The sequence below is a fragment of the Triticum aestivum genome, chromosome 4B (genome assembly GCF_018294505.1).
Source record: "Triticum aestivum cultivar Chinese Spring chromosome 4B, IWGSC CS RefSeq v2.1, whole genome shotgun sequence".
NCBI lineage: Eukaryota > Viridiplantae > Streptophyta > Magnoliopsida > Poales > Poaceae > Triticum > Triticum aestivum.
This window is the reverse complement of record NC_057804.1, coordinates 71,176,609-71,193,195: the sequence shown is the minus strand read 5'-3', so window position 1 is coordinate 71,193,195 and position 16,587 is coordinate 71,176,609. Positions and strand designations below refer to the sequence as shown.

Sequence of the window (16,587 nt, the reverse complement as noted above, 5' to 3'; positions counted from 1 at the left end):
TGCGGCATTACTCTGCCTAGTCCCGTGATACACTTTGTGTGATCCATGGTTAGTTTGCTTGCAATGGCCAGGTTAAGTCATGGCTTTGTTTTTATTTCCTTTGAAAAAGGGAGGTTAAACCCCTCGTCTCTGCCTCACTGCTACGCGGCTGGTCCTCAGAAAGTGTGTCTCATCCACTAATTAAGCAGAGAGTTGTCCAATTAATTAGTGAAAAACCGGATAAAAATCATCACAATACGTTGAGCGGCACACGCATTGCTTCGCGCAATAACATTTGTATCGCGCACAACTGTAACATTGTCAAAACACATTGGTAATACACCACGGACGAACATTCTATGGCAATTATATTGTTAACGTGTTTTACAACACATTGCAGATTACGACTGTTAAAACGCGGACCGACATTGTTTTTCGTCCCTAGTTACACCTTTGGACCCCGTGGGTCTTCCAACCCCGTATGGCCGCCGCCAGGCCGCACCGGGCGGCTACCACCTACCCTCCCCGCGACCCCTACGCATCCCCCTCCCTCCGCTGCCGTCGGCAACGTCGCCGGGCATCGGTGTGGCGCGGCAGCGGCGGAACTCCTCTGGCGTCCGGGGGTTTGAGTCGGCGGCAACGGTCAGATCTTCACCCCATTGCGACGTGGATGGCAAGCAACGGCGGCCGGGATGCGTCGAGTGCTCTGCTGCAGATGGCGGGATTGGCGGGAGGCGGCGGCGTGGTAGGCGGGCTCGATCTAGGGTTGTTGCTGTTACATCCTCTTCTGCTGCCTCTCATCAGCCTCGATGATAGCTCGTGTAGACACTTTGGGTCTGCCACGCATCACGAGGATTATGGAGGTGGTGGCCATCTCCTCCGTCGGAGGTGGTCGGCCTAAGGCTGGGTGGTCGGATCTCGAGATCCGTCATCTGTCACAACTGCGAGTCCGGGAGGCATAGTTGCCGGTGAGATGACGGTAGGTCCATGGGGATGACCATAGGATGCTCCGTATCATCGAGGCAATCCCACGGACATGTCGAAGAAGAGTCGACTATCTCAACCATTGCAGCGGGTCCGGCATCGCTGTCCCATCATCTTTGCCACAGAAGCCTTGACGCCAACATTTCCGCTTTCCAATGGTCCCCTTCGCCGATACTCAAATCCAGAGACGAAGCCCCCAAACATGAATATGAAACCTGATGGTGCAAAATACCGTCAGATCCCTCGGTAGGGTTCCTGACGTAGTCGGAAGTACCGGGACGCAACCCACACGCACAAGTTACCCAGGTTCGGGCCTCCGGAGAGTAATACCCTACATCCTGCTTCTTATTATTCATAGTGATGGGATACCTCGTGCGAGGGACTACAATAAAGTTTAGGATTTGCTACGGAGAGTTTCTATCTGAGATTACATGATGGTAAAGGTTCCCCGACCTCCCTTTATATAGACGGCGGAGGCCTAGGATTTACAGGGGTGCAGATGATCTCTAATTAATTAACCGTTCTTGACCGGCTAAAATAAACACAACGCAGGCGAGGCGGGGGCGGTTAGGAGTGCACTTGTAGCACTCCTCTTCTCAAGGTTTAATAGCATATACCCCCTCTGTTTCTAAATATTTGTCTTTTTTGAGATTTCAATTAGTGACTACATACAGAGCAAAATGAGTGAATCTATACTCTAAAATATGTCTATATACTCCCTCCGTCCGGAAAATATTTGTCATAAAAATGAACAAAAGGGGATGTATCTAGATGTATTTTAGTTCTAGATACATCTCTTTTTATCCATTTTGATGACAAGTATTTTCGGACGGAGGGAGTACATCCGTATGTGGTAGTCCATTTAAATCACTAAAAAGACAAATATTTATAAACGGAGGGAGTAGAAAAGAATCTCTTATAAAGGTCTCAACTCTTCTTCACTAACAATATGGTACTGAACTTCCCACTATGGCATCACGAGATTAACCAAAAAATATTGTTTATATGAGCCCAAGATACATCTATAATTCTTTTTAATAGATTGGAGGATGTCACATGGTATCTATAATTCAACACAATTTGCCTATAACATTTTTATTTTGACAGGCAAAAATACACTATGGAAATGTGTGAAAACTCTTTTTTTTTTGTTCTAAAGCTCGTCTCAATACTGGTGTAGATGCTTCTAATAATCCATTTTTTTAATAATCCTGGTTGCATTTCGTTTCCGATACGAACAGACAGGTGAAGAAACAACCTTCCGACAGTTGTCACCCTGCCTAGCAACGTGTCACCCTGTCAGCTGGTCTACACATTGCCTTAGACTAGAGTGACTAGTGTGCCGACATGCCGTAGTGCATTCCAGAGTCCAGTGCCCATAGGAAGCACCGCCTGTGCTATCAGAACACCAGGTGGGTTATCATCTCCGACTGCACACCTCCATCCATCCATCCTCTGTGATCTTTCCCTGATACCCTCCCAGATGCAGAAGATGGGCAAGAACTGCGAGCGCTGCGCGGAGTGGCAAGAGCATTGCTACTGGAGCCACATGGCTGATGAGAACAAGCACTTCTTCAAGCTCATGGTTGGGGACTTCACCCAAAGCATGGTCAGGAATCTTCCTTCTGCCTCCCAGCCTGCACTGCAGAGCTTTCTCTTTGCATTTGCTTATATTGCCTTTGTAAACTCAAGCGTGGATCTCGATTTTGTATCATTCATAACACTACTTGTTCTTCCTGTAGAGCTTACCTGGTAGGTTTGCAAAGAACTTCAACGGGCGCATCTCTGAAGTCATCAATCTGAAGCCCCCCAGTGGCAAATCTTGGAGCATCAAAGTAGCCGGCGACACGGACGAAGTAGTCCTCCGGTCTGGGTGGAAGGAGTTTGTCGACGGTCACGGTATCGGGGAAGGAGACCGCCTGCTCTTCAAATATGGTGGAGCGTCCTCCTTTGATGTCCTGATGTTCGACTCGACCGGCTGCCAGAAACCACCACCTCCTCGTCCTGTCAAACGTCGTGCCTGTGATGACAATGACATAGCAGAGAACTCTGCCAGAGCTAAAGGCCGCCGATGCGGCTACCAGGCTTCCAACAAAGCTGAAGAACGCGCACCGCATCCGCCACCGGCGGCGAAAGGCGATGGTGCTGGCCTGGAGATGACGCTTTACAGAGGCACCGGCAAGAGCATTGCCCGGGCAGGTAAACATGACTTGTGTCACGATATAGGCATGACATGCAGTACTAATTAGAATGCACCAGTTGCAATTTTATGTGTAACTAATGTTGCAGATGCATGTTATGTATTTACCGGTTGAGCCTGCTGCAGGCCACGAAGATGTTGACATGGATCATGGTGAGGCGGCTGCCAAGAATAGGTACTACTTCTGCAAGAATGGGCCCGTGAGCGAGTTCCATCTGACGGAGGAAGACAAGGAGGAGATATCAAGCGTCCCTGTCCCGACTGGGCCAAGAAACCCGGTGTTCGTGAATGTGATGCACCCGAACCATGTCTGCGGCACCAACCGGACCAGCATTGTGGTAAGTGTAATCTTCCTTCTGGAACCCAGACCAAAGTTGCAGGTTGCAGTGACAAAATATATTCAGCAATTATGGTGAACTTCGTGTCGAAACTTTGAGTAGAATGCTAAACTTCGTTCGAATCGCGCCATGCTGTTTTGTTCCGCAGCGTGTCCCCTCGGAGTTTGTAGGCAAGTACTTGGGAACAATTGGCAAAGAGATCATTCTGCGGAGAGCCAGCGGGAAAGGGAGGTGGCACGTCCGCTACGCGAGCGGAGACCACTACCGGGGCCTCTGCGGTCTCGGATGGCGCAACTTCGCCCGCGACAACGGCCTCCTTGCACACGACGTGTGTGTTTTCGAGTTAATGGAGGGTGCGCGGCGACCGGCGGCCAACGTTCACGTCCTGCGGAGGCTGCACGGCCGCTTCGTCCTGGTGCGCTGAACCTGATCTGTGCCTGTGTGAACTTATGTGCTCGACTGTACCCGTAGAACTTGCAGCTGTATCACTGGAATAATAACAGAAGCTGGTGGTTCGAACTTATCCCGGTAATCGTGATGTATTTCATACCTGCTACGGAGTATCTACCAAGTTCACTTTTATCTATGTAAACGTTATCCAGGTGCACGGAAGAAGCTTCCTGTTGAACCTATAGGATCAAAAATGATGTCACCGAGTTCCCTTGACTGTGGGAACATGAGAAAACCATACTTGACAAGGGAAAGAAATTATAGTAACAGAGAAAAACAGAGAAAAAGATTACCATCATGTCAAGACCAGTTATTTATAAATTACAGCAGAAATTTTAAATTCATAAATTTAAACGGTTGAAAGCACAACAGATCTACAGTTCGGCCATCAACGATAATACTCACAGATCACATGTGGGTTTTCTTTGATTTCATTGAACTCCCAGTTACAAATTCGCTACGAGTGTTAACTCATGGAGAAACAGCATGATACCGATTATGAATTAAAGATTTCAACACGCATCACAAACAAGAACCATCCAATGAAACATGTGCTGATCAAAAGGACGTTATTCATCATATATAAATATCAAGTAGAATGTCCGTTTGTCTAGGAGACAAAAGCTAGCACTGGGAGTGGGGAGTTTCTTGTAACTTTGCAGAATCCAGGAAAACGAACTGAACTCAGAAGAGCTTCCAAAGAGATGCACCCAAAAGAACTGTTGTATCCTTGCGAAGGGCAGCAACTCGTCCTTTAAGTACCTGCAAAATAAGGTTGCATGCCAGGTAGATTCGACATGAAAATCATAAAAGAAAACATTGGCAGTACAAGAGCAAAATGGTAATGTTCAGATAGGTCGGTGCATTTTATTCGATGAGGTTTACAACATGCTATGGAATCAAAATCATTGCACATACTAGCAGGAGTGCAGGACATAAAATTCTAACTAACAATACTTGACAGTAAACATAAGCTGCATTCTTGGAATAAACAGAACTGGAAAACCTTGGCTTGAAAGATTATTGGTTTCCATTGTCAAATCGCCATATTTAAAAGATAGCACCCCCCTAATCATGAAAGTTATGATGCAGCTTTTCTAGGATATATGACTATTTCAAGCCGGAATGGAACAGGTGATAATTAGGAAATGAATATGTGAAAACACAGAATGATTTTGAAATATTTAATAGCAAATACTGCTGACAGCCCAGATGTCCCACGTCATATACACAGAACATAAGGCAGCAGATAAAGTTAAAAGCTATAATTTTCATGACCACGTCTAGTAATACAGCCAATTTATTTCATCGCGGCTATTCAATTCACATTAACCATTTCTTACAGCCACAAGATTGACAAAATAACAGAAGTGCACTGCTTCAACATCAGCACCTTCACCATGCTTTAAATTGGTCGCCCAACCGTCATTCATCATCTCCATTTCCTAACAGCCCAACTATAGAACTCTCGAATCAAAATTTTCACAATGCACTGTTATTTACTACTTTATGTGGAGATTAGTTAGAGAAGGGAGTTTTTTGCACATTTTTTACAGTCTAACATAATCCGAAGAGCAGTGCAGAAAAATTGGGATCTGGTGCACATTCATACTGTACATGAGGACATAGTTCAATATGAGAGATGAAATGAAATTTAATGTGAGAACCAATGCACTAATAGAATGGTTAACATTTTGGCACAGTGGACCACTTAAGTGATAATTTACATTCAGGATCTTGAGACATAAGACAAACATCCATATGTACTGTCTGCAAGAATTTAAAACAGATTTCAGAAAATTATCAGACCAAGGCGCATGATTACCAGTCTATCCCGGTTTGCTATTTCCATTTTTTGTTACACATTTTCCATATTATAGTTTCTATTCGTGTTCTATGCGCATTAATACCAAGGTTCCATTTAAGAACCTCCCTCACTTCCAAACAAACAATTTTCAGGGAAAAAGTGTGTCATTAATCATGCTAGGTGCGCACTTAAGCATGCCTAGGCATGCACTTAGGCGAGATGCACTCTAGGCAGTGGCAAAATGCACAAGTAACGCCTAGTGCTTTTTCCCTTGCTATTTTCTACAGGTCAGGTGCAAAATTTCCTCTCCCTCAGAGAAGCCATTGGTGCTTGGCCATCCCCTCAGGGATGTTTACCATGTAATTTAACAATCCTTACATGACTATAAACTGATTCATGGTTATCCTTAACAATGATAAAGAGTCGCTCAACTAGACATGATTAACCATGAGGACTAGTCTATGAGCCTTTTTTTGGCTTCCAACTGAAACCTCGACTAGTCGTGTTGCAGCTAGTTCATGAGTCAGCACCCCAGCAACTGACTCAGATGTTTTCGACTCTTAATCTCTAATGATCCTTGATACACAATTCCTTTATTTTCTTGCTAACAAAAACAGTCATGGGAATAGAGAGACCTACATTATTTGACGCAATGGGTCCCAAAATTATTCTGGCTGTCCTCTGCGTCAACCATCTTTCCCATTTTTCCCTATCAAATCCCAATTTTGTATGCTCTTATATTAGTTGTATTGCTGCAATATAAATTCATCAAAACAGCAAACGATGGATAGTTGGATACATCATCGGGCAAACACAATTCTCCACTACAATGTCAATTATGTCACTTATTGATAAAATATTTCGCAAGAAAAATCATTTTGATCCTATGCCATCAGTAGACCATACCACTGTTCTAAAGGTGGACGCCTAGCCTGAGAACCCGGGTATTAGCCAGTTAGGTGCTAGGCGCCAACCCATCGTCCAGTCGAAAAACATCGTTGCGCACAAACAGCACCACGAAAAAACAAGGAAAACAATTTGGCACACTTCAGGGAACAAACAGCACACACACGACCAACTGAAGTCTGTCTGATGAAAAAATGGATAAGAACGAATCTAAGATTAGTTTAGGTTTGTAACGGATTATGAGGTGGGGTTATGTGCTTACGTCAACCCCGTCAAAGTCTTCTAATCACCCTAACCAAAGATTAAGCTAGCCTAATGGGCAATAAGCTAACGCACATAATTCAGACAAATACCATTTCGCACTTTAAAGCAAATAATGACCAAGGTTTATTATGATGTAAGGTAGTTATGTACTATGTCAACCTCGTCAAAGCCTTCTAATCGCCCCCAACCAAGGGTTAAGCTAGACTAATGTGCAATAAGCTAACCCACGTAATCCAGCCAAACAGCATTTCACATGTAAGGATATGCTTCTGATCAAGATGGCTCCTAGAGGTTAGTAATGACTAATGAGTGTCGAAACAACACTGCATCAGATACAATTCATACATTATGTGGACAAACACATCATGCATTTTAACCCCTTGAATTCAGTAGGAAAAATCATTTCCAAATATTTCCAACGCTGAATTATATTATTATCATGACTATAGTCATCAAGCAATTTCAACTAAACATGACATACTCAAATACAAAATACACTGGACATATACATACTTCCATATTAAAACCTATTAGTACCAAAATGCACCATTGCAGTGATAGAGCAAATAACGGAAAACAATGGTCCGCAGACCACAACCCTCCAACCAGGAGAAATTTCAAGCCATGATAGCAATCCTCCCCAATGCACACATATCAAATCATCACGCAAGTAATGATTGCATAAGCATTATTTCACATCTAGAACGTTCCCCAAAAATAATTATGCATCTAGAATGTTAAAGGGGCAGCTTGTGATGCAGGCAGGTACGATGTTTTCATGATAACTAACTTGTTAGCGATCCTGACAAGTGCGGCAGAAGGGGGTACCCTGGGAGAGCTCACAGCACGCCCGCGCGCTCGCCGCGCAGTGCCCCGTCAGCCTTGCGGCAACCAACACCGGCGACCCCATCAACGCCGCCAATGGCCTGCATAGGATTAAGACCACTTGTTACAGTCACATCACATCACTGATTTCTGGCGTATCGGGGAGGCATTTCGTCCCGACTACCTTGCGGCGGCGAGAGGGGAGGAGGGCGCTGAGGCAGGGATGCGACGGGGAGGGGCCGCGGGAATGGGGGCCGCGCGTACGCGCGGGGCAGTGGAGGCGGTGCGACCGCGGACGGCGGCGAGGAAGGAGCGGGAGGCTGCGCCGCGGAACGCCATCGCTAGGGTTTCGTCGGAGAAGGTGGGGACGGCGGTGGTGGCGTGGTGGGGAACTAGAAATGGCGAGGTTTAGGGTTTTACCAAAATGGTGCAGTTCTGGGCTTCTGGCCCATCTACCCCTACAATTACGTAGGGAAACCTCGCGTCAGGGGAGCGCCAAATGGCCCAAATCCTATTTGGCGCCCTTTGCGCCCGATAGAGCTGTTTCCACAAACGGGCGCACACCCCCCCTCCTAACTGGCCGGTCCATCTCAACGTTATCTATACGTTTTTATAACGCAAAAAAGAGCACTCAAGGGAGAATCGAACCTCGACCACGTGAGACTACGCAACAACCGCCGCGCCACCAAGCTTGATGTGATAACTTACATCTTTTCTCTGATTTTTTCTTTCATCTTTCCTTTTTCCCTTTTTTTCAAATTCGAGAAAATTTATTTCTTCCTTTTTTTCCAGAAAAATGGATGAACTTTTTGTTTACAAATTCATGAACTTTTTCCATAATCGATGAACTTTTTTCAAATCTGGCGAACATTTTTTCAACCTCGATGAATCTTTTTTGGATCCGATAAAAAAATTTCAAATTCGATGAACTTTTTTTCATATTCATTTTTCAAATTCAATGAACATTTTTCAAATTTGACGAACTTTTTTTCGTATTTGACGATTTTTTTAAAATTGATGAACTTTTTTGCAAATTTGATGAACTATTTAGATATTCAACGAAATCTTTCTAAATTTCGATGAACTTTTTTTCGAATTCGATGAACTTTTCCTAAGAAGAAGAGTATGTACTATAGAAAACCAGTTGTTTTTTTAGGGAAAACCGGTTGATTTTTATACTAAGAGAAATCATGACATACTGTAGCAATTTTGGGGAAGGGAAAGAAGAAACAAACGATCGAGCGGGCGGCTAGCGAGCGAGTGGGAGCCAGCGTGCGTTGCTGGGCCAAGCCCATGCAAGCGACGCAGCAGACGCTGGGTTTGCTAACGGGCACGGAAGGCGCTGGAGAGGAGCTCTCATCTCTTCTTGGGCGAATCCTTTTTGGCGTTGCAAGCGCCCGTTAATGTGTATTCTGCAAATGGGCGCCTGCAGCGTCCCGCACTGGGTGAGAGCTCACCCTATCTCCTATCCGTTTTGTACACGCTCCCGACATCGGCTTCCAATTTACAGGCAGTAACCAGCGCGCCACCTAGCTCGACCTGGTCGATAACATCCTTTCACATCTTTTCTTAGCTCATCTTTCCTTTTATCCTTTTTCCTTCTTCCTTCTTGCTTTTTCATTTATTGTTTTTGTTTTTCTTTTTATTCTTCCTGGCTTGATGGTTTTTTTTATAATTCTTCAAATTGATGTAATTTTTTCAAATTCGCTGAACTTTTTTTAATTTCAATGAACTTTTTTCAAATTCGATGAACTTTTTTTAAAAATTCACTGAAGTTTCAATGAACTTTTTCCAAATTTGATGAACTTTTTTCTAATTTAGTGAACTTTTTAAAAAAAATTGTGAACTTTGTTTTCCAAATTCAATGAACTTTTTTTCAAATTCGATGAAGTTTTTTCAATTTTGTAGATTTTTGTTGAAAGTCCATGAACTTTTTTCAAAATTGATGAACTTATTTTTAAAATCCATGAACCTTTTCTAGTCATGATTTTTTTTTGTTCCCAAAAAATTGACGCGATATAGTACATTGTTATGTGCAACAAATAGCGCTACAAAAATGTTATATGTCTCACGCTGTTTCTAACCACTCAAGGCCAGTAGTTCGTGGTTAACAAGCTTTGGACGTGGAGCGAACTGCCTGAGTTTGAATCCCTTGGGATCTATGTTTTTTGGGGGTTCATACAAAAATAATTTCCATTGTCAAAATACTAAAATGGTCATGATCTATAAACTAAAATTGCCATCATGAATTACAATTTTTTTCCATGATCCATGAACTAAATTTGCCGTGGTTAATTACTAAAAATTCCATGGTCAATTAATAAAATTTTCCGTGGAAAGTAGTTAAAATACAATGGTAGTTTTAAATCTAGAAGAAAAAAAATAGATGAAACATATCATGACAACTTTAGTGTAAATACTATGACAACTTCCATGTAACGTCATGGCAACGTTTGGCCCAAAAAAAGTCCACAAAACATATCAATATGAGATCTAGTTTTGAAGATCTCGTCGAGACAGATTTAACGTTGAAAACCGATTTTTATTGGATTTTTTTATTTAAGAGATAAATAATTTTTAAGTCTAAAAAACTAAAAAGATTATGTTGATATCATCTGTTTGATGTGGCAAAATGGATAGTAATGAAAGCGTTTGGACCATGTTGCTTCATGCCACATGTTGGCGCTTATCATTTTGGTAAAGCTATGCCTGTAATGACTACAACTTATTTTCTTTATTGCAAGATATCGATGACATTACTTTTCATCGCAACAATCTGGCAGTGTTTTAAGGCAAAGAGAGGGGAGGAGGGAAGGTTGGATGTAAAGAGGTGCAATTAGGACCACAAATGCATTCGTTGATGATCCTAAAGCAAACATCTTGCTCCAGTACACAACAGAAACATAAATTATTCAGGCAGGGATGAGATTTCTCTTGGCACCCGCACAGTTGGATCTTGCTACTATCCACTTGATCAGTTGTTTGTCCTGCATGCAAGTACGTGTGTTCTCATTTAGTCCGGTATTTGGTAAAATTATGTTGTGCTTCAATATTCGGAAAAAAAAATATGTAGTGCTTCTCAACCGGATTGTCCAAAATTATGTAGACTAACCAATCTTACTAGAAGTTCACCTAATTGATGGTGTGTACTTACCCTGAGAAAATATTAGGATGCACGGAAGGATTGCCAGCATAAGCACCTTGCTTCTCTCCATGGTAGTATAAGCTTCCTGATATAATGATTCGAATTCGTTTGTAGGGATTGTTTGCCTATGAATGACAACCGTATACCTGCTAATTGCTATATATATATATTAACAAGTAATTGTGCCAAGCTGGTGGCTTATCATCTAGTCCCACTATTAATTACGAGAAATCTACTATTAATTCTATATTTGGTCACAAGTAATTGTGCAAGCTGGTGGATCTATACATCTGTATCTAGACAAATCTAAGACAAGAATTTTGGGACGGAGGGAGTATTAGTTACGGGAGATTTGCTAGTATTGGCTATAGGAAATAAAATGCTCTATATTTAGCTAGTAAATGCAGGTAGGTCGACCTTGACATTCAAATTTCATATTTCCTTCGTCTGAATTTGTAAGTCCTCATACTTTGGGTCAAATTTTGATTATAAAGTTAAGTAACAAAATATAAACTATATATCACAAAAAATTGTAACGTTGAGAATTTCTATCAAATATAAATCCAATAATATACTTTTTGCAGCATATAATCATATTTAGTTAATCATATTGATAGTCAAAGTTTGTCCCAAAATATGAAGAAAGCCAATGAACCTGGCTGAAGCACGTTATCAAGGTTGTTTCGCAATGTACAAACCAACAATACGGTAATCTCTACTCCTAATGGAGCAGTTGGTAGTCTCACTTCCAGGTTTTTTTTCGTCCCACCTACCATGTTTTTTTTGGTACCTCCTCCCACCTTCGCTGGTTTTTTCGTAGATTTTTTTCGTCCCCTCCCCCCACTTCATCGGTTTATTTTCGCTTCACCCTCTCACACACCGAAAAAACTGAACGGATCAGAACTTTCCATACTGACACAAATTATTTAGTAATGTCTTTATGTAAAAGAATCAATCACAATCAATCTCTAAAGATCAAATCTAAATTAATTGATCTTCATAACGTTTGTTTCCTTCCGAATCAGGTCCATAACTTTCCTTCCTTGTTTGGGCAGAAACTGTTTGGTAGCAGAGATTAGGAAGCTTCCTATGAGCGTAGTAATAGGAAGTATTCTTTTTCTTGATGATTCGTTTCCATGCATGATCTCTACTCCTAATGAAGCAGTTGGTAGTCTCGCTTCCAGGTTTTTTTTCGTCCCACCTACCATGGGTTTTTTTGGTACCTCCTCCCACCTTTGCTGGTTTTTTCGTAGATTTTTTTTCGTCCCCTCCCCCCACTTCATCGGTTTATTTTCGCTTCACCCTCTCACACACCGAAAAAAACTGAACGGATCAGAACTTTCCATACTGACACAAATTATTTAGTAATGTCTTTATGTAAAAGAATCAATCACAATCAATCTCTAAAGATCAAATCTAAATTAATTAATCTTCATAACGTTTGTTTCCTTTCGAATCAGGTCCATAACTTTCCTTCCTTGTTTGGGCAGAAACTGTTTGGTAGCAGAGATTAGGAAGCTTCCTATGAGCGTAGTAATAGGAAGTATTCTTTTTCTTGATGATTCGTTTCCATGCATGATGATAGTAAATTAGGCCAACATTCACCACTATTTATCAGCGTCATCAATCGTGTCCATTCCTACCAGTTTTAAGGGAATCCACTCGCTACGTCTTTTTTAAGGGGATCCGCTCGCTACATCGTTGTGGCACGTTATTTTCACAAGCAATTCCCCTAAAAAAACACAACGCCCTACCTCGACTTCCCTACCTGGCCGCCGCCGCCGCCCACCGATCTCGCCGCCTCCCGGCGATCCCCTCCTCCCTTCCGCAGCTCGAACGACCCACTATTTTGGCCACGAGTACCGCCTGCATCTTTGCCCATGCGTCGCCCCTCCTCTTCACCATAGCCACGAGCACCATCCGAGGCGGAGCCACGGCGCCTCCACAGATGCGGCGGAGACACCATATCCAGTGGAGACGGCGGTGTAAATCTTCTCCCACTCTGCTCCTTCCCCTGGTTACCGGCCTGCTCCACCTCCCCTCTGCTTCGTGTGGATCTGCTCATGTGCAGCAGTAAACTTTATTTAGGTAGAACTATTCTTCTAGGCCTTTTTTTGTTACTTACAAATTAACTTTTTGAGCCAATGCTTACGACATGAAGTATTACCTAGAGTTCCTTAATCAATCTGCTTGTCCATCGTTTCATTTGGTTCGATTACTATCAGCAAGAACGCATTGTGAAACCGTTAGCTTATGAATGTGTGCTCTTCCTGCATGAAGTATGGGAGGGTTTTTTTCGTCTCACCTCCCATGGTTTTTTTTGGTACCTCCTCTCACCTTCGCTGGGTTTTTTCATAGATTTTTTTCGTCCCCTCCCCCCACTTCATCGGTTTATTTTCGCGTCACCCTCTCACACAACGAAAGAAACCTGAACAAATCAGAACTTTCCATACTGGCGCAAGTTATTTAGTAATGTAGAATCAATCATGAACAATCTCTAAAGATCAAATCTAAATTAATTAACCTTACCTTAAATCGCTCAATCACATTAATTAGAAAATAAATAATTGATTTTCAGAAAAAATCGCTCAATCACATTAACCTTACCTTAACTCATGGATGGTAATCAATCTCCAAACAAAGGAAACAATACATCGAGGGAGCGGTAAATAAACTCCCTTTCTTATGACATGTATATGATCTTCTCTTCCCTCTCCGTTGTCGAGCGTTCTTGATTCTCGAGGCCCATGCTTGGGCTACGTCACTGGGTCGTGACGGTGCCGGAGGACGAGAACGGCGAGGCCGGGTGCCGCGGCACCGCGTTGGCCGCGGTCGGTGAAGGGGGCGAAGAAGGGCGGCTTCCCTGGCCTTGGGAGTTGGTGCGGTGGAAGCGGCACTTGAAGGACCCGACGTGGGTGGCCGGAGCGCAGACGCACTTGGAAGCGGGCCACATCCTCCGCGTATTCTTGGAGCTGTGGCTAGCCGATTTACATGAAATTAATTCCCTCAGTTGTGGTGGCAAATATGATACACATAATCCATATTGTTATGCACTAGCGTGTGTGTGAAATAGATTGATTATGGTTCCGTACCCAATAATATGGATATGTGTGTGTGTGTTAGAGAGAGAGGGGGGGAGAGAGAGTGAGGAAAAGGAAGGCAGAGAGTGTGTGTGTGAGGATTTGATGGTAAAAAAGGACGTCAATGTCACTTGATATGTATGAAAATATTAATATTGAACTCTTAAAGTTAATGTGACCCCGTTGCAACGTACGGGCGTTCTTCTAGTCACACGTAAATTTATGAGAGCTCCTGCATGACGCCTATGGGCATCAAACAAGTTACCGTTCGATGAAGGCCAGCGCAGATGTGCCGGCCCACTCTACACGTGACTTGGTTTTCTATTATTTTCTTTGTTTTTTGGTCGGTTTTTCACCCAAAAAACTGGTTGTTGTTTTTAGCAGCTAGATACTTTTAAAACCTATAAAAAGTAGGAAATTATATTCGTATAATATATATATATATATATGTGTGTGTGTGTGTGTGTGTGTGTGTGTGTGTGTGTGTGTGTGTGTGTGTGTGTGTGTGTGTGTAATGCTTGGTGTGTGTTATAAAAATGTTCATCGTATAATTGAGAAAACATTTATCATATATTAAAAATGTTCAATGTATATAACATAAAAATGTTAATCATATATTAAAATAATATTCATTGTATTTTAAATAAATGTTCACCATATTTTAGAAAAAATGTTCATAGTATATTACAAAACTGTAAAAAAAGGAATGGGAAACTTGAAAAAAAAGGAAAATCAAAATCTTAAAAGTAACAAATAAAGGAAAAAAATGAAAAAGAAAAACCGAAACCAAAAACCACAGACAAAAAAATCGGAAAAGGAAAACGAGCGGACGTGCCAAATGGACCGGCCATTAGCCTCTGGCTTCAGCAAAGTTGCGCGTCATATAGGATCGGGCGTCATATAGGTTCCACCGTAATTCGTTTGGTAGGACACATGGGAGGAGTTTTACCTAGGCTCGGACCCTTATTAGACGAGTAACAACCCTACTTCTTCTTACATGGGCTTATATGATCGAGAGATTACTATGCATGAGCATGATGGCATGGTTAGCTGATAGGATGTCAACTCACAAGCTTCAAGGTGAACGATCAGAACAGGATGTGTAGATAGGACCTACTCATCTGCTGGAATTTTGTCTATTATGGGCCAGCTCAATAGCAGTTTCAGAAATTCCTAATAAATCCTAGAGGCCCACGCAGCCCATTCGTGCAAGGCAAGAGATGGAACTAAAGTTTAGTCCCACATTGCTAGTTTAGAGGGAGTTGGACCTCTTTATAAGGAAGGTTCTTTCCCCACATGTATCAGCATGAGAACAAGAGGGACATCCACGCGCGCTCCTCCTCTGTCGCCCGCCTCGGCACGACGCGCCGCGGGTTGCGGGAATGAGCCGAGCCGATGTCTAAATTTTTGCCACGCACGACGGGTATACGAAAGGTCACACAGAAGCTGAAACGTTTTTGCGATAGTGGAGTTTGAATGCGAACGGTGCAGCCATTCGGCTGCTGGCTGTTTGCTTCATCTTCGTCTCTTCGTTTCACCTTCCGTCGCTGCCCTCTCGCCTCCTTCTCTTGCGCCTATAAAAGAGAGGTCGCTCCTCTCAGAGTGATGCACCAGAACTTCTCCTTCCTCTCGCCACTGGTTCCAATCTCTGCGCTGCTGCTGTCTTCCTCATCCCGGCTTGCGGCGTGCACCGCGAGTCGGGACAGTAGGCCTCCGAAGCCGCACCTTTTGAGTCCTGTACGGGAGAAGGGTGATAAGGTTTTTGGGGAGCGCTTCACGCGACTACTGGCTTCTTCATCACGGACGCCCCGGACTCCGACGACTACTTCCCCGACGACAACTTCTTCCCCGACGTCCATGACCTCCTCGACGACATGGCTGGCGAGGACATCGACCCCAAGTCCAGCGCTTCTGCTGCTGCTGCCCCGTACGTGTTCGTCCCCTTTCTATTAGAGGTTCTGCTACAGTTCCTAGTTTTAGTATTTGCCCTAGATATGTTAGACTCTATTTCATATATGCAATTTGCTATACTGTCTGCTTAAGATATGTTTAGTTATGGTTCATATATGAAGATGTTGTTTATCTTCTCTTTGTCAAATCGCATGGCTTGTTTTATCACTGCTACACTAGTCATGCTTTATCTAGTATTTCTGTTAATAAAATCACTCGGTAAATTGCTCATATTTCCAACAATCCAAAAACCTTATTATAGGCAATTTACCCCAAGTGGTTTTGCTGCTTCCATGAGACCTCCTATGTTTGAGGGTATCCACTATAAGAGGTGGCGCGTGAGAGCAGTCTTATGGTTTCAAACCATGAGTTGCTATGACGCCACTCTTGGCGGACCTGAAGGAGAACTTGATGCTCAACAGGCACAAGCTTTTCAGAAAATGGACACTCTGTTTAAGGCTGCTCTCTTGAGTGTTTTTGGTGAGAACATAGTTTATGCTTATGCGTCAATTGACAATGGAAAAGATATGTGGGACGCACTCGAGGCCAAGTTTGGGGTCTCGGATGCCGGCACTGAGCTGTACATCATGGAGCAATTCTATGATTACAGGATGACTGAAGAGCTCCGTGGTTGAGCAGGCTCATGAGATACAGTCATT

At 43.1% G+C, this 16,587-nt stretch overlaps 2 protein-coding genes across 6 annotated transcripts; one reads left to right on the top strand and one right to left on the bottom strand.

Moving 5' to 3' along the window:
• Positions 1-2,318: 2,318 nt before the first annotated feature.
• Positions 2,319-4,173, top strand: LOC123091080 (B3 domain-containing protein Os03g0622200). Of its 2 annotated transcripts, XM_044512478.1 has the most exons (5): positions 2,319-2,375; positions 2,447-2,572; positions 2,706-3,162; positions 3,290-3,501; positions 3,650-4,156. In XM_044512478.1, exons 2-5 carry the CDS (start codon positions 2,447-2,449, stop codon positions 3,923-3,925), a joined length of 1,071 nt encoding a protein of 356 aa, XP_044368413.1. In that variant the 5' UTR covers positions 2,319-2,375; the 3' UTR covers positions 3,926-4,156. The 2 variants fall into 2 exon arrangements, with proteins under 2 accessions (XP_044368413.1, XP_044368414.1); XM_044512479.1 differs by having other exon boundaries at positions 2,324-2,572; positions 3,650-4,173.
• Positions 4,174-4,326: 153 nt separating this feature from the next.
• LOC123091082 (uncharacterized) lies at positions 4,327-8,198 on the bottom strand. 4 transcript variants are annotated; one of them, XR_006442768.1, is made up of 4 exons: positions 7,938-8,198; positions 7,719-7,854; positions 6,398-6,467; positions 4,327-4,713 (listed from the first exon to the last, which is right to left on the bottom strand). XR_006442768.1 is itself a non-coding variant. In XM_044512481.1 (4 exons), the coding sequence occupies exons 1-3, from the start codon at positions 8,090-8,092 to the stop codon at positions 6,445-6,447; spliced, it is 276 nt and encodes a 91-aa protein (XP_044368416.1). In that variant the 5' UTR covers positions 8,093-8,198; the 3' UTR covers positions 4,327-4,713; positions 6,398-6,444. The 4 variants fall into 4 exon arrangements, 3 of the variants coding, with proteins under 3 accessions (XP_044368416.1, XP_044368415.1, XP_044368417.1); XM_044512481.1 differs by having other exon boundaries at positions 7,757-7,854; XM_044512480.1 differs by lacking the exon at positions 6,398-6,467.
• Positions 8,199-16,587: the final 8,389 nt, after the last annotated feature.

Coding starts and splice junctions, on each gene's coding strand:
- LOC123091080 (XM_044512479.1), top strand. CDS start 2,447: ATGCAGAAGATGGGCAAGAACTGCGAGCGCTGCGCGGAGTGGCAAGAG. Junction 2,573..2,705: donor GGGACTTCACCCAAAGCATG/GTCAGGAATCTT, acceptor TTCTTCCTGTAG/AGCTTACCTGGTAGGTTTGC. Junction 3,502..3,649: donor CCAACCGGACCAGCATTGTG/GTAAGTGTAATC, acceptor TTTGTTCCGCAG/CGTGTCCCCTCGGAGTTTGT.
- LOC123091082 (XM_044512480.1), bottom strand. CDS start 8,092: ATGGCGTTCCGCGGCGCAGCCTCCCGCTCCTTCCTCGCCGCCGTCCGC. Junction 7,855..7,937: donor TCCCCTCTCGCCGCCGCAAG/GTAGTCGGGACG, acceptor AATCCTATGCAG/GCCATTGGCGGCGTTGATGG.